Genomic DNA, 23,161 nt, shown 5'->3' with positions numbered 1-23,161 from the left:
GCCTGATCCTCGACATCCCTCACCGCAGCCACATAAAACCCCACCTGAGAGACCTGCACTGGCTCCCGTCAACAAGAGGATAACCTTCAAGCTCCTCACCCATGCACACAAGGCACTCCAGAACACCGGACCAACGTACCTCAACAGACGACTCAGCTTCTACACCCCCACCCACCAGCTCCGCTCCACCGACCTCGCCACAGTCCCCCGCTTCCGAAGAGCGACCTCTGGCGGCAGATCATTCTCCCACCTCGCAGCCAAGACCTGGAACACCCTCCCCATGAACCTACAGCAGCCCCAAGACCTGCTGACCTTCAGAAAACCCCTCAAGACCTGGTCTTTCGAGCAGTAGCAGCATTCCTCACCCCAGCGCCATGAGACCCTCACGGGTGAGTAGTGCGCTTTACAAATGATATGAGTGAGTGATTGATTGATTGATCCAAGCCATGGCAAACCACGAATAACACAAGAAAACAAAATGCAGAATGTGGCAGAGTCAAAACTTGCTCTCTCTGCCACTTCTTATTGTAGCATTTTTGAAGAACTAATGGCGTGGTTTCAAACAGCTAACGATGATTTGGCCAAACCAAAAAATAGAAAATCCTTTAAGGCAGAATCTGTCAGTTTGTTCCATTTATCCCTGTATACGCCTGAAACATAAATGATTCAGAGACTAGCGCTTGATTTTCGAGATATCTATCAATCTTTTCAACTTGTATGTATGCAATACATAGATTGCTTTTACTTTCATAAGTGGTTTCCTTGATTTCTGCTCTTGTGCAAAAATAGTACTGTAAAAAGGACTGGAGAAATATTTATTTGGCCTATACTGTATATGAAAAGCAAAACCAAATGGCGCATTCTTGTTTGCCCTGCTATATTCACCAGTGAAAAGTTTCTGTAAATCAGCCCAGGAAACCCGATGGTAGACGATGAATATTTACAACACCCTGTTGCTTGCATACTCGCTGCTATGAAATCTGTAAAGTAATAGTGCTCAGTGTTGGAAAAAGGATGCTGGTGCTATATCAGATTTCCAGAATATTCACATACTGAGTGAAAATGTCACATTCAGAAAATTGCTGGATGTAAATTTAACCCTCTCCCCTGTAGTCATGTTGACCAGTAATTCTGCATATGGTAGCTGGTACAGTGGAACGCCCTCTTATGGTTCTGATGAACAAAGCTATCCTCTCTGGCTGCTATCCGCGTCTATGGAAGGAGGCAGTGATCAGGCCTTGCTTAAAACAAGCACTGGCGTTGCCAATAGGTCTCGCAGTAGGAAAGTTGGAGCTATTGGTTTTGTAAATGACAAAGCCCTTTAATTTTTTAAAAAGAAAACAAAAATAAAAGGCATTTTTGTTTGCAATTGTAATAGTTCAAACTTTCATACTGCGAGACGGCCGGGGGCCGTTCAAACTCCGTCCACTTTCACCTGCACAGTGCGAAAATTCGGCCAGCGTGCAAGAAGTGGGCGCTGTGCTCAAACACAAAGCATGGCACCCGTGTTGTAAATATAAAAGCGAGGGCTGTGCATATTTGTTATGTGCATGGCAGACCGTGAAGCGCTGCTGGCTAGTGTAAGAAGTGGAACGATAAAACCTCACAAATAAAATGGGAGTGTATGAACTCAAACGCAGTCATAAGAAATAAGCATTTCATTAAAGCATGTAGGTTGCTTTGAGACACTGTGGCAGGTTGTCGAAAATGCCTTCTACCCTTTAGTGGTGCAGTAGTACCGATTGCTTGGGTCCCTGCATTCACGGTGTGGACATGAGCCTTGCAGCTACCGAAGTCTGTCCTAAACTTTGTTTCAGATTTGCAAGCTGAGCCGCTGTGATAATTCTGGATCAGCTAACATGTTTACATCCGATTGGATGTGTTATTTCCTTGACCAGTTTTCTAGATCCTCTGCACGCTGCTGGGCGCATGTCAGCTGGCACTGCTCTGGCAGCTGGTTGCAGCAGTAACGGAAGTACCATTCACTGACCCGCGACCTCTGACCTGGCTGCCACAGAGAGCCGGTTGTGGATGGCTTGATTTACTGTTATCTAGGTACGCCCGAAATGTGCAGTGGGAGGCTGGGAATAAGCTGAACACTGCCATGAAAATTCAGGCCTAGACTGCTAGTATTCTGAAGGGATACTCAAAAAACCTGCATAGTATCTTTATTAATTTCACAAACTTCCGAAGCACGAGTTAGAAAACAGCAATAACATATTATGTTTAAGCTGTGCTGCGCTCGTGCTGGGGGCGTGGCTGCCTGGGACTGGCACACGAGGGAGACGCACGCACGCACGTAGGACACAGAAACCCCCGATTTGTGTGTAGCGAAGGATCAAGAAAAACCTTCAAATGTCTCAGAAAAGAGGCACAGAATGAACAAGGGAGAGAACAACACGAGTGGTGGGGGAAAACCACGAGGGAGACGCACGCACGGAGACAAAGTTAAATAATGCATCACCAACACGACACACGAAAGAAAGAGAAAAGGAACGACGGAACAGTGGGATAGGAAACATTACCTATGAAAAAGGGAGACACAAAGGAAAATAAAGGAATGTAACGAAAAAGAAGCAAAAATATACGTGAGAAAAAAAGAATTGAAAGGAAAAAAATAACGACAAGTACGGGAAATGCAAGGGGGGGGGTGGGTTGGGTTCACAAGGGAGAGAACAACACGAGTGGTGGGGGAAAACCACGAGGGAGACGCACGCACGGAGACAAAGTGAAAAACAACACGTACCTGATAATGCAGAGCGGCCGGGAAACTGAAAATACGGCCGGCCTGTGGCCGGCCATGAATAATTAGGGGAGGAGAAGCCCTTTGATGTGCTGTGCGGCCGTGAATGCGCGTGCTTGTTTGGTCACGTGATTCACGTGACCTTAATGAAAACCGCAGCGCAAGAAGCCCTTGGTTTGACGAGGATTTCGAGCACTTGAATTCTCGCTCCGCTCAATGCGCTTGCGCATTGATAGGTCGCGAGACCTAAAAACCACAATCTTGACAGAGAGGATCTAAAAAACTATTATCCGATTTCACTACTTCCGCTACTGGCCAAGATTTTTGAGAAATACCTGAATGGGTATCTGATGGATTTTGCGGAAGAGCGGGGATGGCTGCACAAATCTCAGTTTGGTTTCCGAAAACACCATGGAAGCAAAACTGCTTTAGTCTCTGCCACAGACTATATCAGGCCGTGAGTGGACGAGGGGTAAGGTGCGACATTGCTGCTTTTAGACATGTCAGCGGCCTTTGATACTAGCTCCCCCTCGCTACTGATTGACCGCCTACAAGATGTGGGCATTACAGAACAGGTACTGGCTCTCCTGTCCTCCTTCCTCGATGATCGCTCTCAGAGGGTATTGTTAAATCAATTTTAGTCAGGTGTTTTTTCCCTACTTGTGGAGTGCCGCAGGGTTCATTCATGAACCCTGCACTATTTAATCTGTATGTGTCCCTACTTGCTGCCATTATTCGCGTCTATGGGACGTATGCGACCTCCTTTGCTGATGACACCCAGATTATTGTATGATCCCCAGGAACTCTGCTGCTACCGCAGATAATTTTTCTCACTGTATGTCTACAGTAGATGATTGGATGACAAGGTTTTGCTCTTCAGGATGCAAACCTCGATTCCAGTTGAGAAGGCCAAAAAATAGGGGGTGACCCTGGACACTGAACTCTCTCTGGAAGGACAGGCAATTGCACTATTGCAATCGGCATTTAGATTATTAAAAAGTTGAAGGAAAGTTTTCATTGTATCCCCTTGGCGGCACAAAAGCAGGTCATTTTAGAGTTAGTCATGTCCAGATTGGATTATGGTAACTCCCTCTACTTGGACTTTAACATCAGTGTCCAGGCACAACTCTAGTTGGTTCATAATGCACTGGCAAAAGTGATTCTTGGCATTCCTAAGTGCCAGTCAGCTGCTGCTGGGTTGTGTGAGCTGCATTGGTTTCCCATCAGAAAGCGCATTATGTTCAAAGCCATCTGTATTGTACATAAGGCTTCCAGGTCTGTCTGAGATTAAAGATATTTTTCCTCTGTACATCCCAGGCAGAAATCTTCGCTCAGCCCAGCGCAATTTGGCACTGTTCTGAGGGTTTGGAAGAAGAGATTGGGGGATAGAGCTTTCTCGGACACTGCGGGCAGACTATGGAACTCGCTTCCTAAATCTCTGATGATGATTACAGCGCATCTGCATTTTATAAAGGCACTTAAAACTTGGCTTTATACTGTCTATGCAGCCCTTTAGAATGAAATGGATGGTTTGACTGACACTGATCATTATCAGATAACCGTGGCTACAGTGCACTAATGCCTATGGGTAAATGCTGTGCTTTATAAATTTAAATCAAATCAAATTAAACCCATATTTCTAGACTACAATTCGGGTACGGATGTGACCATTGTGGACAGTCAATGGACTCCTGAGCTGAATCTCACAGATTCTTCATATGAAGTCAAGATGCGAGTATTCTGACTGTGTAAGAAAAGGAAATGCCATTCGAAGAGGGCATGCCACCACTGTGAGGTCTAAAGAGGAAATGCCACCACAATGAGTGAAGAGCAGCAAAACACAAGAAAAGCCTGGAACACAGAAAGTGTGGTGCAGTGAGAAGGGACAACTTAGATGAGGAGGAAAAAAGAGGGAAGGATGGGAAAATCAATTCAGACCAATCGAAAGCCTATTGAAAGAAGAATCTTTATAGATGTGCTGTTTATCTCTAATGGGAAAACGCCAACTTTGTTTGTAGACCCACATGAGCCCATGGAGCTCAGAGAGAAAGCCTACACTTTACAAATATATTTGGAGAGTGTACTCAACTAACACATCCCTCTCATCACCATTACTCACAAAACTAGCCAATGCAGTCGATCATTACACAGGTATGACATGTTATGTCCCTACACTCCTTAATCAAACAATTTAGTCTAGAGAAATCCTATTCCAAATACATTTCTATGATGCTAAAGAATCTTCCGCGGGCATCCCAGCGTTGAACAGGAAGTTGAAGGGCATGAGAGGAGTCAGGTGGAGCAGGGATCTTCGAGTGCAGTCTTTAGACCACAAGATCATTACATCTTCTAATACAATGGGGAAGTTTGTTCCAGTGTGTGCCTGTCTGATGAAAAGGCTCCAGCAGTGGGACCATATTGTCCAAACTTGGGACAGCCAGGAGGGTTTATTTAGAAGAGCAAAGATTGAGCCCGGTATTGTAGGATGTGATATTCCGTCGAAAGCACTGCAGATTTTTGTCGTTGAGGGACATAAAGAGGCCAAACATTAATGGTGAAGATTTTGAACATGATTTCAACCTGCACTGACAGAAAGGCTGGCTTACAAAACACAGCTGAAATGCACATGCTCCAATGAAGTGGTAGTAATGCACACGCCAATGAATCTTGAACTGTGCAAAAGGTACCGAGAAATATCTGCATACCGGGCATTACTATAATCCAACACCCCAAAAAACAACCAATGGTATGCTCAACAGCGGTTGGATCATCCAGAAGATGAAAGGCTTCCCGCAGAGTGAAAACCTGCATTCATACCCTCACCATTACATTCACTTGGGCCGTATAGGACAAAAAAGAATCTAAAATAATCCGCAAAGTTTTAACATTGGGTATGGACACAAGATCAATTGAAATTTGCGAGATATTCAGGTATTTTGCGGGGAGAAGCACGTAACCATCTCCGCCATAGCACTGCTCAAATTGAGCCCGAGAGTCTTCATTCGATCCTCCTACCACATAGAAATGAAAAAGTACACACACAATCAGAAGAGAAACTACCAACATCTAATATGTTTTGCTCTCTCAGTATAAGGCAGTAGAATTGTTGCTGGTACTGTTACTATCTTGTTAAGAGGAAAGGAACGCATCTAAGAAGTATCAGGGTAAACTAAGAGCCTTAATAAGGGAAGAATAGTCAATCTTCCTCCTATGAGTATGAAGGAAAATAAGCTTTTTCATCCGGGGTGAGCAGCAGCATTTTCTTATGTGGACGATGTGGTGGGGGCCTTCAGCCATTGCAGGAATTGGCTTCTAAGCTGCTTCATGGAGCAGGTGAATGCGCATTTCAATATGCCCTGCTCACAAGCAGTCCTTCAGAAATGTAACATTAATGTAAGTTGTGCAGTGCATACACAGGCATCTGTAATTGTTTGCATGCGATGCATGCACAGGCACCTGTTATTGTTTGCATTCGATGCATACACAGGCGTCTGTAATGGTTTGCATTCGATGCATACACAGGCACTTGTATAGGTTTGCATTCTTTGCATGTAAAGGCACCTGTGAAGGTTTGCAAGCATTGTGGTACCACTAAAAGTTTTCAAACCTACATTTTGCAAAGATAAATGGTTCCCGCCTGGAGCCGCCTATGGTTAGTGGGACAAGGCTTCTTAAAGCTGATATAATAATAATCATCACTGAAAGATCAATCTCTCTCATGGGTCACCAGATAACCAATTAGCTCCGGGCACTCAAGGCAGGTGGCTTCTGAATCGTTTAGGAACAGGTGGTTGGATCATCATGGCCGCCAACAGACAGTCCACCTGCCGTAAGATTGGGACTTGAAAACTCCAGGCTCGCATTAGACATGATAATAATCATTAACAGTTCTTCCCATTCACACAATGCTTTCACATTAAGGCCTAAGACAGCCCTAGTGCTTCATTTTAGCAAGAGAGCATGGAGTCATCGGCTGCACTCGCCAACAGCGACGCTGTGTTGTTTGGACTCGGTCCTTACGTATCCTTTGTATGGGAAATGAAAATACTAAATCAGGAGCCACACCTGCCGGCTTATAGTATATGTAAGATATATGATTTATTGGATTTCATTTAAAATCATATAAGCTAAGTGCAATACAGCCAAAGGTGTACTTAAAATCTTGAAACGTTTGTGCTAGTTTAAAATATTAGGTTACAATCGGGTTAATATAAGGTCTAAAACTGATAACGCAGCAACTTTCTTATGACTACATATTAGCCTAGGGCTACCAGCCCTGAAGCCAGTAGTTGAGACATTTGATGCATACAAGTTTGTCCAACCGCACACAGTCCAACATCATAACGCAAATAAAAGCTAGTGGGTGATACTGTAACGTGAATAAGGAATAAAGTGCTGATGCAATAATCATATAAATAGATTATGTTTGTTCGAGGTAGGCATTATGCCTATGTATTGGTAACTGTGGTCGGCTGTGAATCCCGAAGCGGTCTATGAGTAAGGAATTAAGAAAAAACATAGACCGCTTCGGGATTCACAGCCGACCAGAGAGTGATCACTCCCCACAAGAGACAATAATGAGGAAAAAGATTGAGGAGAAAACACAATTAGAATATCTGACTGTAACACCGGAAATATATAAACTGAATAAAATCAAAAGTAAGGGCCCAGTAAAAAAGGAGATAATGAACGCAGTTTTGGAACACGAAAAATTGACAAAGGCCATCGAAAATCAATCACCCATAACTAAATGGGAAAATTTACATAAATTCATGCTGGGAAAATTTGCGATAAACACATCAGCAACTCTTGGTCCTAATGCAAACACAGAGCCTTGGTATAATACCAAACTAAGATATATGAAAAGGGAAATTGCGAAAAAGCAAAGAAAAAAGGCAGCAGAAAACAAGGCAGGAAAAAAAGCTGACAACAACGATTTACAAAAAATGAGGAAAGAATATAAAGAGGAGTGCAGAAAAGCTAAAAAATCCCATACAGAGGAAATCTGGGAAGAGCTGTTAAGGACCAGTAAATTGCCACATAGCGGAGAATTCTGGAAACAATAAACAAACTTTTAAAAGGAGCTGGTGGTCAATTGAACATAGGAATAAGTGAAACAACATGGGCCGCCTATATTGATAACCTGTATAACATCCAGAGTTTCCCAACAAAAAGAGAAATAATCAAAAATTCAAAAAACGGCATAGAACAAAAAGAATTAGGCCTTGGACAAAGAAATATTGATGGACAGGACAATATCGACAAAGATGAACAAATGCCGCTGACAACAATCAAACAGCTAACTGGCCTAATAAAGAAAATAAAAGCGGAAGGAGCAGCTGGGCCGAACGGAATTCCAAACGCCTTATTCAAATATGACACCGACTTCTGGGCAACATACCTAACACCTTTATTCAATTACATTCACAAAGAAAAAAAGATCCCACCGTCCTGGCAAGGAAACATCTTCCACCCAATATACAAAGGTGGATGTAGAATGGAACCAGGGAACTACAGATTAATAGCTCTAATCGACGTGGAGGCAAAGCTCTTTTCATCTTGTATTCTGTCCCTTCTACGACAATGGACAAAGGACAACAAAATAATACCCATATTTCAAACCGGTTTCAGAGAAGGTATGGGCTGTTTAACCAATCTGTCCGCTCTGTCACTATTAATCGAAGGCGCAGTGAAAAGGAAGACCGGATTAATAGCCTGCTATATAGATTTGAAATCCGCTTTCGACCGAGTGCCCAGAAGTCGCCTATGGAAAAAACTGGAACAGTTGGGTCTTCCGAAAGGATTATTGGAAACAATAATGGCACAATACAGCGGAACATGGGCAAAAGTGAAATTGGGAGACGGAAGAAGAATATCGGCAGAACAAAAAATAACCAACGGCCTTAAACAGGGCTGCGTGCTCTCCCCAACCCTCTTTAACATATACTTGGCCGATTTGAAAGATCAACTTAAGAACGTGAATGGACACCCGCCCAAATTGGCCAACGAAAGCATTCAATTCCTCCAATATGCGGACGACATTGTAATCCTAAGTCAAACACCAATAGGACTACAAAGATCAATATTGGAATTAACAGATTATTTTGAGAGAGAAGGCCTTGAACTAAACATCAAAAAAACAAAAGTGGTGAGATTGGCGGGCGCCAGTAAAAGTTCTTTTAAGTGGTTCACTAATGGAAGACACATAGAGGAAGTAAAATCGTATAAATATCTAGGGGTCACAATAAGCAAAAACATGTCACTGTCAACTCAAAAAAGAATAATCACGGCAAAAGCACAATCACTGAGCTTTGCGTACAAAGTTCTCCAAAAGAAATTGCAATGCCCTTCATACGACCACCTACTAAAAGTAATGGCAGCTCAAGTTTTACCCACTCTCTCATACGGACTGGAAATATGGCACGGAAAAGAATCAGACATTTTAAATACACTACAGACAAAAATATATAAAGCTGTGTTTCTCCTACACAAAGGAACGGCCCCGGCACAAATCAGGCTGGAATTTGGTTTGCAAAATCAAATATACCAAAGGAAAGCAGCACTAGTTAAGTGGTGCTGGAAACTGAGAATGGCAGAGACAGGATCCTTAAACAATTTATGTTGGCAAGAAATCAAAAAACAATACGACCAACTGGAACCTAATTCATGGGGCTACGACCTGCGAGCAGCATTGGAAACCCTCAAAATGGCAGAGATCTGGAAGAACCCTCCAGAAGAAGCCGCCTTTAAAAAGATCTGCAAGCTAAACACAAAAGCCCTCTCTTTGGTTGAAGATAAAAAGACCCTGGCCAAACGACGACACGCATGGACTATCCTAAATTCGTACAAATGTTTAAAACCACAACTGTACCTCACGGCGCACTTTAGGCTATCTTTAAAAAGAAAATACATGGCCTTCAGAATGGGTGACCACTCCTCCAAAGATTTGATCCCATCTTGGAAGGCCGCATATCAGGGACAAAGATGCAGACTATGTGATTATCACAGTGAGACACTGTGCCATCTCCTGTGTACATGTGTTCCCTTAAAAGAAAAGAGAAAAATTTTATTGAAACCAATTTTTAACATGCTACAGATTCGCACTTGCAGGCAAGCTGTAATTAGCTGGTTGGGAGGAGGTTCAAACATTTTAGCATGCCGTGGGGTAAAATTTATGAATCTTGTAGAGTCTGAGATTCAAAAAGCAGAAACAGACCATAGATAAGGCCTGAGACAAAGTGGTCAAATCAACGAACAATAAGACACATTTTATTTAAATGAACTTTTAACTTGTTACTATTTTTATGGAAGTCTTTTTTGTATATGTATGCTTTATGGTTATGATTAACCAAATAAAGTAAATGTTTGACTGACTGACTGACTGTGGATCCGTGTAAGTTCTCTGATTTCACATTAGGTTTGTTCAAGTTTGACGTTGGCTGTGTGAACAATGCGCCTCTCTGCATTTATTTTCTGTTCAGTGACTGTAGGGTTGCTGAATTTAAATGTCATAATTTTTTATAACTCAAAGTAACTTGTTAATTAAAATATTACAGGATAGAATATAAATGTTGTGTTAAATATGTTCACTTCTATGGTGTGACGAGCGTATGCAGCCGCATAGGATGTCGTATGAAGGGAACTGCCATCAAAACTGCAAAGTTCGACCCCCACTGGTAGCGAAGGACAAACAAAATTCTGCAGAACACTTAGGAAGAGGAAAACGCCTCTAAGGATAGTTTTTGCGTGCGAAAGTGTCCCTTCCTGCTCAAAAACAATCCTGCCTACAACGCAGGTACCCTTGCACCTTGGTGCAAGGGTGCATACATTGGTTTTAGGTAACACATAATTTACCAGCGCAGTGAGAGAGCCGTGACTCTTTCAGAAATCCAGCGAGAGGTGACCAGTAAATTGATGCAGTTGCTCGTTGCATCACGTCCCACAAACCTTCGCGGGACGCGATGCGACGAGCAACTCCGGGCAGGGAACACAAACGCCGGCTAGAGATTTTGTAAACCAACTACTTGACTGTTAAAAGATTGAAGCCATTGGGCGGGGAAGTGCCAAGGTATCCATCAATTTACTGGTCGCCTCACGCTGGATTTCTGAAAGAGTCACGGACAGCCACACTTTTAGCCGAATTACGAGGAATGTGGAGAACTTCTTAAATATGCACTTAGGATAGACGAGGAATAGAACAGCCTCACTCTTGTGGAGCAAAATTGTGTTGGTCCTGAGGAGAACCCTGATAACCAATAGGGTTCGAAACGCGTCGACCTTACGCATTGTGTAGCCAAACTAACTCATTCACAATTTAGTGGATGTTTGAAATACATTTTGTGTTGATATAACTTTGTTCATTTTTTTGTTTTTGTTTGTTTCTGTTTAATTGATTGTACATTGTACTCCTTTTTTCGCTACATGCGTACTGCTCTTCTGTGGGTCGTGCCATTGTTTAATAACTACGAATGATTTTGGCGTGGCCCACTGGTGTATCGTGTGAGTGTGTGGAGCTGGGTATGTTTCAGGAATGAATGGTGAATGGTTGAAAGAGAAGTCGATATGTTTGTGGTGTCTTTTATGAGAAGTCGTTTGATGTTTGAAGAATTTAATTTTGTCTGTATTTGTGTCATGTATTATCTACTTGCATTTGTATATATGGATTGAAAAATAAGCAAAAGCTTTGAAAAATAATACAATTCTTGTGAAATTAACATTTCATGGTACCTTTGACAAATTAGCAATGGGACCAACAATTGAATAATTGTCAAACAATTTTCAGTTTTGGCATCTTGTTTGGTTTATCACAGTACTGAATATGGCATCATGATAAAGATTGTGGGCCTGATTCACAAAGGGCCTTCACACTTGTGGCACAGGTCTCGCAGGCGTGAGGAAGTCTCTGCACTTGGGGCAGAATCACCGTAGTGAGAATTCTCATTGCAGAGATTCCGCCCAAGAGCAGAGACTCCCCCACGATTGCGGGCCCACTCCACAAGTTCAGAGGCCCTTTGTGAATCAGGCCCAAATTAATATATATATTTTTTAAAGCAATCAGTGAACTGCTTAATGCACCATCTCTCATTCTGAAACCGGTCCTAGGATGCTTGTTTTCAGTCCAGGGAGGACCTGGCCTGGCAGTTCGGGTTAGACTGTTCCTATTGGGTGCAGGGTCAAGACTGATTTGCATATGGCTGGGTTCATACTGGAATGGCATGGTGAGCAAAAAAACTATAGATTTAGGCCCAGATCTTTGTACTGGGGTGAATGCATGACATTGTTCGGCATTCTGTCTATCACTTGTTCTATGTCCATCTCTCATTGGGGCACCTGAAAATAAACTGGTCAACATCACATACAATCTTAAAACCATTGGTGACCTAGAGGTAGGACTAGTAGGCCTGGACTACCAGGGAGTCAGCCTTCTAACCAGCCCCATACACACTTGAAACATAAAACTGGGGGCAACCCGAGGTTAGGCTAGAAGGACTGGTGCGCTGACATCCTTGGGGGAGAGTGAGGCAAAGAGGATGTCCCCAGGTAGGCACAGGTTTACATCCATCCTTCTTATCCACCTTTGAGAAAATTTCATCCGGCTCATGTAGCTCTAGCTGCATACAACGGCAAAAAGACAATATGGAAACCCCACTCGTGCTAGAACTACTAGTAGCCCACCTCTGCTATCTCTGGCATGCTTTTGTCAGAGTACATCATAGAATCACTGGTGGGCCACGGAAGGTCTGAAGGCATGCACGCCCAGAGAGAGTGACAGTTAAGTGAACCCATAACCACAGACACAAGTCTCTCCCTCTGAAGCACCAACAGCCAATGCAATTGGTGAAAAGTCAACTATACAAAACTCCTGGTACATACCATAGTATAAAAATACCCACTGGTCTGCACTCTTAAGAGGACACAGTTAGAATCCAAGTTGCCCTTGAATAACTGAATAGATATATTTCAGTTTTTTCAAGCCTGCATTTCAGGTCTCCTTGCTTAGCACCCTCAATCGTTCTTTGCACATGCAAAATATCCATAAATTACTCTCTCTTTCTCAAAAATAATTTCTAGGAGTAGTGCTATGTTCTCTCTCAATAAATGTGAGATCAGAGCATCCTATGACCATTTGTTGCTTGGCGGCCTCAAAATTTGAATGGGTGCAAAAGAAATGCTGCACAAAATCTGCATAAATTATTTAGTAAATAGTAAGAGCTGTGTAAATTAAGCTACAGTTCTTGAGCTACAGATTGTTAAGCCAGGGTAACGCCTTCAACAAACATTAATTATGACAATGAAATTAGCGCTCAAAATGCCGAACACGGCGCCTGCTGCCAAGACGATTTGTATCTCGTGTTCAGCCTTTCGAACGAGCTGAAACATGACCTCCCGCAGCTCTGAGCCCACACTACTTCCAATTAAGTTAAGCCAGCTCACTGCACTGGCTCCCAATGCCTGCAGAGTCAATGGAGGAGAGAGCAGACATCCGTATACTGACCGGATCTCACATGTAGCAGCCATCAATGGCAGCGGCGGCTCGCACAGGTAAACGCTGTGGAGCGGTGAGGCGGGGGTAGTGGAATTCGACATACAAGGGGAATGTGAAAATGAAATAAATAAAACCACTTACCTTGCGCTCGCCTCATTGCCAAAGTCGGCGATGCGATGAGCGCAAGGTAAGTAAGTGGTTTTATTTATTTAGTTTTTATATTCCCGTTGTATGTCGAATTCCACTACCCCCGCCCTACCCGCCTCACCGCCCCACAACTTTTAACTGTGCGAGCCGCCGCTGATCAATGGAGGGTTGAACAGACAGCAGGGACACTGACTAGGGCTCTTATATATGGAAGAAGGAACAGAGCCCCAGACAGGGGATCAGACATGGATCTTATATGGATCCGTCTCCACAGAAAGTATGAGCAGACACCTGGGGCCCTGGACCTCACTGGTATCAGAACATGTGAAGACAGACCTCACGTGTCAGCCTACACTGGAAGCACAAGCACGTTTATTTGTCCTTTCTACTGTCATACAGTTCAATATATACAAAAAGAAGAAAACATTTATATAATTACAAAAGAAAAGCGCAGTATATCATTGTATTACAGGAGTGCACGGAGCTCCATTGAAGACAATGATGTGGCTCATGGCTAATAATGGCTCTTATAAGCCTTCTGCTCCAACACCCCAATATTTGTCCTTCTGTGTCTCCCTTTTTATTAATTTAGAATATTCTATTCTCAGTGGGTGGATTATTATAATAGCCTTATAACGCTTCTGCTTCAAGCTATACCGGTTGTTAAGGGCCCTCTTCCTGGTTATCGGCCCTCGCCTGCGGCTAACCCTCTAACTCCGGGTCAGAAGCAAGAGTCATTCACTGCCTGAAACCAGTATTTTAATGGTTTGCTGCAGCCCACTTACAATTCTTTTGAAGGAAATCATTCATGGGCAGGATCTTGACACAAACAAATATACATCAACAAAACATCCAAAGCAGTGCATATATGTAATTACCAACCTAAGAATTCACCCAGAAATCTTCCACACACACGCACCTTCCGTTTAACGTGAACGCATATCGACACAGAGGATGTCTAAACCACTTAGTACATCTCTCTGGTCTCATTCACCAAAGACTAAGAACTTTCACCCATAACTCATTAAAACTGCTACACCTAGCAGAGGTACGCTCCAACTCACTCTACTGCCAGCACATCTCCACCAACTGACTCAGACTGCAGACAATGATGGAAATCTCAGAACCAATAGCAAAGTCATTCTGAGTCTACCAAAAGCACTGCAAGGCCACACCAAAGGCATACTAGACACTATGCACATGCCAACTGCAATCACCATATCTCCATGTCACTGACATGCTTCAGTGGGGCCTCAGCTGATCCATCCTTCCTTATGGAGGACCTGAGCAGTGCACTGTGCTGCACTGTGCCTAGTGCACACCCGTAAAGGCACCCTGCTCGCCAGACAACACAAGAGACTTTTTCAGCACCACTGAACAGCATACAGAGCACAGAAACCAATTTGGTGACTTAAATTTGAAAGTTGGAGGACAACCGGAAATAAGAGGTAGGGTGTAACCAAGAGAAACGAGCCAGAGGGGGCAACCTGGCACGTTGAAAACACCCACCCGATCTCAGGGGAACTATTTGCGCCTTGTACTGTTTAACTGCACCCACTGCTGGTGGCTTCTAAAGAGGTTCCTAGACTTGCCATTGACCTAGAATGGATGTATGACGGTACCACGCGTACTTTTACAACGCGTACCGTTACCACGCTACTTTTACCACGCAAGTCGTTACAACGACTTGCGTGGAGGGGCGCTGGATAGTAAATTATTTAATTTACTATTCCAACTCCAGTCCCCGTGGACTCTAGGGAAAGGAGTTGGATAGTAAATTAAAGTATTTACTATCCTGGAGCGCCCCCCAGCGCATTTCGTTGTAACGACCTGCGTGGTAAAAGTAGCGTGGTAACGGTACCGCGTTGTAAAAAATGCGTGGTAACCGTTGTATACCACCTAGAATCACCCTTTTCTGCTATGCAATAACACACAAATCTTCATTCAATCTTCGACAATATGAAGAACACAAAAAGGTTACAATTCTTTACTCAAAATAAAAATGATGAAATATGAGATTCCCTGTTTACCTGTAACCCTTCATGAAGCATGCATATCTGTTTTTTAATCAGCTTAAAATGGGCCTTAAAGCCACAGGTATGAGGAATTATGCCTCTTTTGTAGAAAAACATCTAAAGCCAGCAAAGTCTTGCAAAAAGTCTGCTCCAAACACGGCCCAGACAGACCTACTGTGGAAGCAAAAGCTATGTCCCTGGACAAATGCCATCCATGCATAGAAACAAAAGACAAACAACTACTTGGTGATAAAAAAGATTGGATAGTATTGCTCAAATACCTAATGATCATTGTAACAGGAAACATTTTAAGACCAATATTCTCATCACACAAAAAACACATGGCACAGCAGATGCATGGGCTTGACCACTCATGGATACTCACAAGTGCCTCATTGCGATAACGACTAGGCAAGCGCTAAAACCTTAATGTTTCATAGAAGTCACTTCTCAGCAGATCACCAACCATCAGCCATCTATATCTTGAGAACCTGGCAGTACCACTGAAACTAATACCAGCCCCTCCTCCTTAAAATTCACACATTGAGACACTCAAATCACTCTATCAACAGTATTAATAAAGTTTTAACTGGGTCTTCTGCAAGTGCCAGACAGAAATGAAAACGCAATTGACAGTCCCCTCCTCCCCAGCCCTCTGTTAATTGTATCCCCATGTCCATCTCCTGACGTGGGGTCCATGTTAGTCCAGTCAACACATCCTATTACCCAGAAGCACTTTAGATGAACTGCAGTGATGAGAACCTAACTTACCTTATAACCCTGCTCACTTTGGTCTTTGATACAAGAGATTGTCCCCATTGCCGAGCCTAATTGTGTTGCTTCCTATACAGATATCACTTGCGGAATAGCTGCACTGTTGGAGTGATCTGGCATAGAAGGACGCACCTCCTGAGTACAATGACTTCAGCAGCTGCCAGCCAGGCACTGTCTATTGGTACAGATATAATTGCCCTCGCTAACCCTGACCTCATACTAGAAACTAGAGAAAAAGACAGAAAGAAATTAAGGCTCAAAGAACCACATTCATCTTGTTTAGCTTCTATGCTGTGACATTAACACAATCCATCAGCTGCGCATTAAAGGCTAGTGACAACCTTCATGTGGGAGAGGGGGCAATGCAATGATGTCACCATCTGTCAAAGGTTTTACTCTGATACTTTGGTGGATCTGCTGTATATCAGAAGAACAAGATATTTACCTTCGGTAATGCTTTTTCAGGTGGATACTCTATCTAACTGCAGATGCTTCATCATTAGATATTCCTCAGGTGCCTAACTGGTTCCAGAAACTTTTCAAAGCAATGCTCTCACTCGCCATGGCAAGTGAGAGTGGTGCATGCAGCTCCATATAGGCTTGCTCTATTGTGAAAGTGACGGAGCAAAGCTTCATATGTGTCACCCCTAAGTGCTGACATCAGCTTCTTGCTTAACTCTTTCTTTATTCTGGGTAGCGAAGAAAAATCATATTACGTACTACAGTGCAGATCTCTAATTTAGGACTTTTTTATATGGCATAATGAGGCCATGCCACAGTACGGTAGGTGGGAGTATGGCGAGGCATTTGTGGTTAGATAGAGTACCCTCTTAAACAGCATTACAAAGGTATGCAACTTGTTCTTCTTATGGACACCTCTTTCCGCAGAATCTTACATTTAAAATAGATAATAAGCCAGTACCTTCAGAGATGGAGGGTCTGTAGAGGGGGCTTAGACCAATAATCTTGCAGGACCGATGGGCAGAATGTTCTTCTAGCCAGACCTGACTGTCAAGTCAGCTGTGCTTCGTGAACGTGTGCACCAACACCCATGCTGCAGCCTGGCAAATGTCAAGAACAGGTACTCCACATGTCGCTGCAGTGGTAGAGGTCTTAGCACTGGTGGATTAATGGCATCTCAGGCTTTACAGAGGCTTCTTTTTGGCCTGAACATAGTAGATGTTAATCCAGAGGACTATACACCTTAACAGAATTCTCCCCTGCACAGCGTTCCCTTTCTTCGCCCTGATGAGCTGACCATCCACCTGATGGTCCTTGGTAGGAATGATGTAAAAACATAAACGCTCTCTTGGGATACAACCAATGAAGTCTTTCCTCCTCTTTTGAGGGGAGAGGTGAAGTAAATCATGCTGGAAGAGTAACAGATTGCCCAATGTTAAAGGGAGTTACAACTTTCGACATGAAGGCCACCTGAGTCCTGAGCACCGGTTTGCCGGGAAAAAAGGTGGTGCAGGGTGGTTGCACAGATGGGGCCTAGAGTTTACTAAGGCAGTGAGCCGAAGTGATCACAATGAGGAAGACAGTAGTCAGAAGACACAATGAGGAGCTGTACATTGACTCGATGGGAGTACACATAAGAAATGTCAAGACCAAGTTAACATCCTACTGTGACATCAGAAACGGTTTGAAAAGGAACAAGTGTGTTAAACGTTTAAGAAATCACTTCAAAACAGGTGATTTAAACAAGGGAGGTTCATCCAGTGAATACCAAAATGCCCAAAGGGATGGCAAAAAACCTTTAATATTGCCCACTACAAGGCCTTCTTGGGCAAAAGATAAAATAAACAGAAAAAAATACAATGGTTTGTCTTGCAAAGGGTCTGTTTTGCGCACTACACACCAGGCCACCAACATATTTATCCCAACACCAGGCATAAATAGACTTTGCAAATAGATATCTGGCAGCAAGGTTGACATCCACAACCTCAGCTGGCTGAAGTTGTAGTTAACTGCCAAGGCTCCATCTCCATGCATGGAAGTGCATAACCCTGCCCTGCTAATGCGATAGAAGATTCTCCTGGAGCGGCAACCTGCTCGGAAGACAGACATGCATGTCAAGAAGAACCAGTACCACAATATCCTGGCACAGTCCGGTGCCACTAGGAAGGCTTGGGTCTGGTTATTCCTGATCTTCATTACTCAGAGCAGGAGAGGGAATGACAGGAAGACATACAGGAGTCCCTTGTTCCACTCCAGCTGGAATACATCTCCTAGACAGGGTTTTTGTGGGAACTCCAACATGCAATACTTTTGACAGTGCACGTTCTCAATGGTGGTGAGAAATTCTATGCAGGGTTTCCCCACCTGTTGGAAGATGCCCTGTGTCGCCGCAGGATGAGGCCACCAATCATGATCCGCCTAGCACTGCCAGCTGAGCTTGTCCGCCCTGGCGTTCAAACATCCAGCCAGGTGGTTCTCAATCAGGGATATGCCCTGATGCTCCAGCCAACTGCAGAAGCATAGAATCTATTGGTACAGGACCCAGGATCCCGCTCGCCATGCCTGTTGCAGTAATACATTGAAGTGGTGTTGTCCATGAATACTCGTACCAGCCTCCCCAAGATGGATGGGAAGAGGGCCTTCAGGACCAAATAAATATCCAGCAACTCCAAAAGACTGATATGGACCTGGCTTCTGCTAGAGACCAGATTCCACAAATCTCTTCCTCCCCCAGAGGACAATTGAAACCAATCAGTGATGCATCCATTAGGAACATCAGTTCTAGGTGGGGAAGTGAGAGAGGGGTCTGAAAATGGAACAATTACAGTCGAGCGGATCACATGCAGTTAACTCCAACATCTGAATGGTATCTGATTGCTTGCCTTGGTGCAGGGCCCATGTGGGATTCAGATTCCAAAGCAGAGCCCAAATATTCCACCTGGCATAGCTGATAAGCATGATGCAGGAGGCTGACAGGCCAAGACGCCTCAGAGCTACTCTCACCCAGATCCAGTACTGAGTGAGACACTGGGATCATAGCCCGAATGTCCTGGACTTGTAGCTACTGAGGTAAGGACTTGAACTGCGCGGTGTACATCAGAGGTTCAATAAAAGGAAAATTCTGTGAAGGAATCAGGTGTGACCTCTGTTCATTGATTGTGAACCCCAATTATGTCAGGAGGTTCACCGCTGTCTGGATTTGGTCTACTACTGACCGTGGCGAACCCCCTTTAAAAGACATTTGTTGAGGTAAAGAAGAACTATTATCCACAAACTCTAAAGATGTGCGGCGAACACAGACACCACTTTCATGAAAACCTGAGGGCACTGGTGAGCCTGAAAGTGAGCAGCGCAAACTAAAAATGCTCCTGGCCTTCCTTGAAACGCAGGCAAAGTCTGTGGGACTGCAGGACAGGTATCTCAAAATAAAGACTTTGGATAATCCAGGTTGAAGGCAACCATCCAGTTGCCTGGATCCAGGGCAGAGAGAACCATGGCCAACAAAAACATTTTGAGGTTGCCCACCCATAGTAGGGCATTCAGAGGGTGATGATTTAAGATGTGCCAAAGCTCTCCATCCTTCTTCATTATGAGGAAACAGAGAGAGTAACAACCCGTCCCTAATTCCGTGTCCGGAACTCTCAATGGAAAGTATAACCTCATACATTAGAAGGGACAATTGCTAATCCGATGCTGGTCTCGTGTGGGAAGGGGGTGCAGTGGAGGAGAAACAAATGGTAAGGCATGACCATGCTGAACAATCTGGAGGACCCATTTGTCAAATGTGATGGATTGCCACCTGACGCAGGCACCCAGGGATGGACCTTATATGCAGCTCTGCTCTGTCCCTTCTGAGCCAGAAGGAAGCCTACAAGGAGACGTTCTGTGTCGCCTAGTGGCAGGCGGGAGCACTGTTGTGAAACATTTCCGGATTCGATCTGGAATTTGGGGAATATTCTAAAGGTGATGAATCTACAATTAAAATGTATCCAACAGAATACCCAACTACAAGCATCCTCTGCTAGAAAAGTATCATAGCAAAAATATTGACGTCCAAAATATTGACAAGGTAAGTGTATAAAGGTAAGTATAGATTTATTGTTCTTAAATCTACATCTACTAAACTTGAAGATATAATTACTGACCACATGAAGTTGAGTGCGACACCCTGACGCATTACATCAGGAAGTTGCCACTTTAATTTTAATCAGTTTGGAAGCCAGGTTCAATAAAAATATTCTGATTGGACTTCTATTTCCTGTTTTATCATTGCACGGTCTACTGACCCTCACTTTAGTCATCTACACCTTTAGGTCCCTTACACCCACGGCACCATACGGCAAGGAATAAAAGAACTCCACCAAAGAGCCCCTCACAGGGTGCCCGTCAGGTATTACAGTGCCGACCTGACGAGGAGCAATCCCTATGATGAAGCATGACATCCAGCTGGCTGGGTGTGTGAGGGCCCTAATTCCGAAAGGAGGGATTCCCATTTCCCTCTTTTTCCTAAGGGACAACCTGTCTCCTCTTCTGACTTCTCTCTCCATTTGCCTGCATGGGAACTGCATACCATTTTTGGATTTGATGTTTACTGGGCATATAGGCATGTATGCTGGACCTAAATAAAGCCCTCAGTCCCCTTTCTTTTGGTTTGATAATTATTAACAAGGCACAAGTTCAGTATAGTAATCTGATGCATAGGTGTACATACTTAACTGTTTGATATCTTGGTTGCCAAAAATGTTGCTACAATATTTCTGTAGCAGGATATTTAGTATTCGATATTCTGGCACGATACCGCTGAATATGCATGCTGACAGCATAAATGCATCAGCTGAGTCTACCATGGAAACATCACCGTTTCATGGTGCGGATACCTAGCGCTGCAAAATAATATGAGGTCAGAACCTGTTCATCAGCTTTCTACACCAACAAAATGAAACTGCCTAGACTAATAAAATAGGTCAGATTCAGAGCAGGGGATTAGTTATGTCCACTGGCATCTGCTGAGAAAAATATTTTTAGTTTCAATCCATCACAAAGCTTTTCAATTACTTAACTTTATTATCAGAAGCAGCCTATATCAATATACCACAGAGTGGAGGTGCAGGGGACAGTTGCTGCTTTCATTCTAATGAACAAGAGCGTTTCCCATGATGCTTCGGCTGACCTCAGAACCAGGAGGATCAGTCATTTTCTGAGAGTGCCTTTCAACAGCTTTATGAATCTTGGAAACTAATAGAAGCAGACCTGAATGCACAAGAAAGTGCTTGGGGTGGCATAACATCAGTGGCAGAGTTACCAATAGAGAGAACAATTATTTTCAATTGGTATGAACTATTAAAAGAAGTAAGGAGAGAGATGATGTCAGTCACATGTCAGGGATGCTTGACTGGTGACAAACGTCTGCCTCAGCCTATCATGAAAAGCAGGGGTCTGTCTGGAAGTCCATTATGCCCAATGACCACAATGCTTCCCAGTTTGGAACCAACATTTAAATTAAAGGTAAGAACACATAAACACATGTTGTGGATCAGTGTTTCGAGACCCATTTCCCACTGAGGACTGCCCTTCGCCATCATTTTAAATGTGAAACAAAGCCAAGGTGCCAATTGAATTTGCCGACATTGCATTACATAAAACACAACAATAAAATAAAGATCCCCTGAAGACTGTGGCAAACTCACCTTCTCGTAATACTGCAGTTCATAGTCAAGGATGACTCCATTGGGCTGGTCTGGCTGGGACCACGTGAGGGTGATGGTGTCTGGGGTCCGACTGACCTGGTGCATGATGGAGACACTGGAGGGAGCTAGGGGGAGGATAAACATATGGAAGGGGGGAGAGAAAAAAGAATATTGAAATTAAGGGTGATAAGCAGAGAAAGGTGGACCATGGTGAACAATACAATGAAAAATCAGAGTGACAGGGAGAGGAAAACCGAGAAACATTAGACAATGAAAGAGAAGAAATAGTGAAATAAACAGGCAAAACAACAATAAAAAAAACAAAACAAAACGAATGGCAGGAATTTGTCATAATAGAAATAAAGGTGAGAAATCAAAGAACGATACAGAAGGAAGAGGCAAAAGAGGAAGTCAGAACGAGAAGGGAGACTTACTTTTCTAAATTATTTTTTAAAACAATGCCTTAAAAAAATTAACCTAAAAATGCAGAAGAAAAAACTGATACGGCATTGCATGAGTCAAGCGGGCTTGTCGCTGTCACAGCTTTACACAATCTCCCCATGTATGACATTTCTTACAGACTTCGGAATTAACCAGGCAAATCTCTCCACTAACTAAACAGCCACGCACCACCACCCACAGAATCAAGAGAGAGATGTCAGGCTGTCACCGCAATCACGCACGTAAGCATCATCCAGAAAATACAAACAAGCTCATTTAGAATGTTGCACGGACCGTACTGAGCACGTGGCAGCTTGTTGGGCGACAGCAACCATTTTGTTCACACTGCACACTGCCTTTTACAGTCTTATTGATATTGAGCGTGCTGGCCGGCTTCTTTAATGCAATTTTGTTCATTTGTGTAAGGGAGCCATTTATTGATTGAAAGTTAGTGTTACAGTTGAGTAAGCACATTTACACTAGCACAGCTCAGAAAACAAGAGTAGACTAATTTCATAGGCCCAAGTGTGTGTGTACTAAGCACATTTCCACTGCACAGTTGGGGAAAGACAACAGCTGTGTGTGTGTGTTGCAAACGATGTGCACGTGCGTCTAACAGTGGCCACACTCAGTTCCTCATGAATATACAACTAAATTAGGAGGAATGGTCACCATTTTAGGTGTGAGAGTGGATGGGTTTCCATATGCAGGTATCTAAAACTATATTGCCTTTGTGTGGAGGTGGTTAGAATTACACATATTTGTGCGGAGATTTGTTTGTTCGCCGTTCAGAGAATGTCACTGGTTTGGTCGGTGTGTCCCTAAATATCAATTCAACAATATCAATGGGACAGGATATAGAGGTCAGAATAGCAAAAATAAATTATTGACAGGTAAGTCTAGATTT

At 43.5% G+C, this 23,161-nt stretch overlaps 1 protein-coding gene across 6 annotated transcripts in view; it reads right to left on the bottom strand.

Annotated features, from left to right (window-relative positions):
- Positions 1–23,161, bottom strand: part of EPHB2 (EPH receptor B2) — a 786,068-nt gene that overhangs the window by 88,248 nt on the left and 674,659 nt on the right. For all 6 annotated transcript variants that reach the window (XM_086949834.1, XM_086949836.1, XM_086949837.1 and 3 more), the window contains exon 6: positions 21,814–21,938. In XM_086949834.1, coding sequence (XP_086805960.1) covers positions 21,814–21,938 — 125 coding nt within the window. The remainder of the gene's footprint in view (positions 1–21,813; positions 21,939–23,161) is intronic.

The sequence above is a fragment of the Lissotriton vulgaris genome, unplaced genomic scaffold (assembly GCF_964263255.1).
Source record: "Lissotriton vulgaris unplaced genomic scaffold, aLisVul1.2 SCAFFOLD_259, whole genome shotgun sequence".
Taxonomy (NCBI): domain Eukaryota; kingdom Metazoa; phylum Chordata; class Amphibia; order Caudata; family Salamandridae; genus Lissotriton; species Lissotriton vulgaris.
This window is presented reverse-complemented; position numbering and strand designations above follow the sequence as displayed.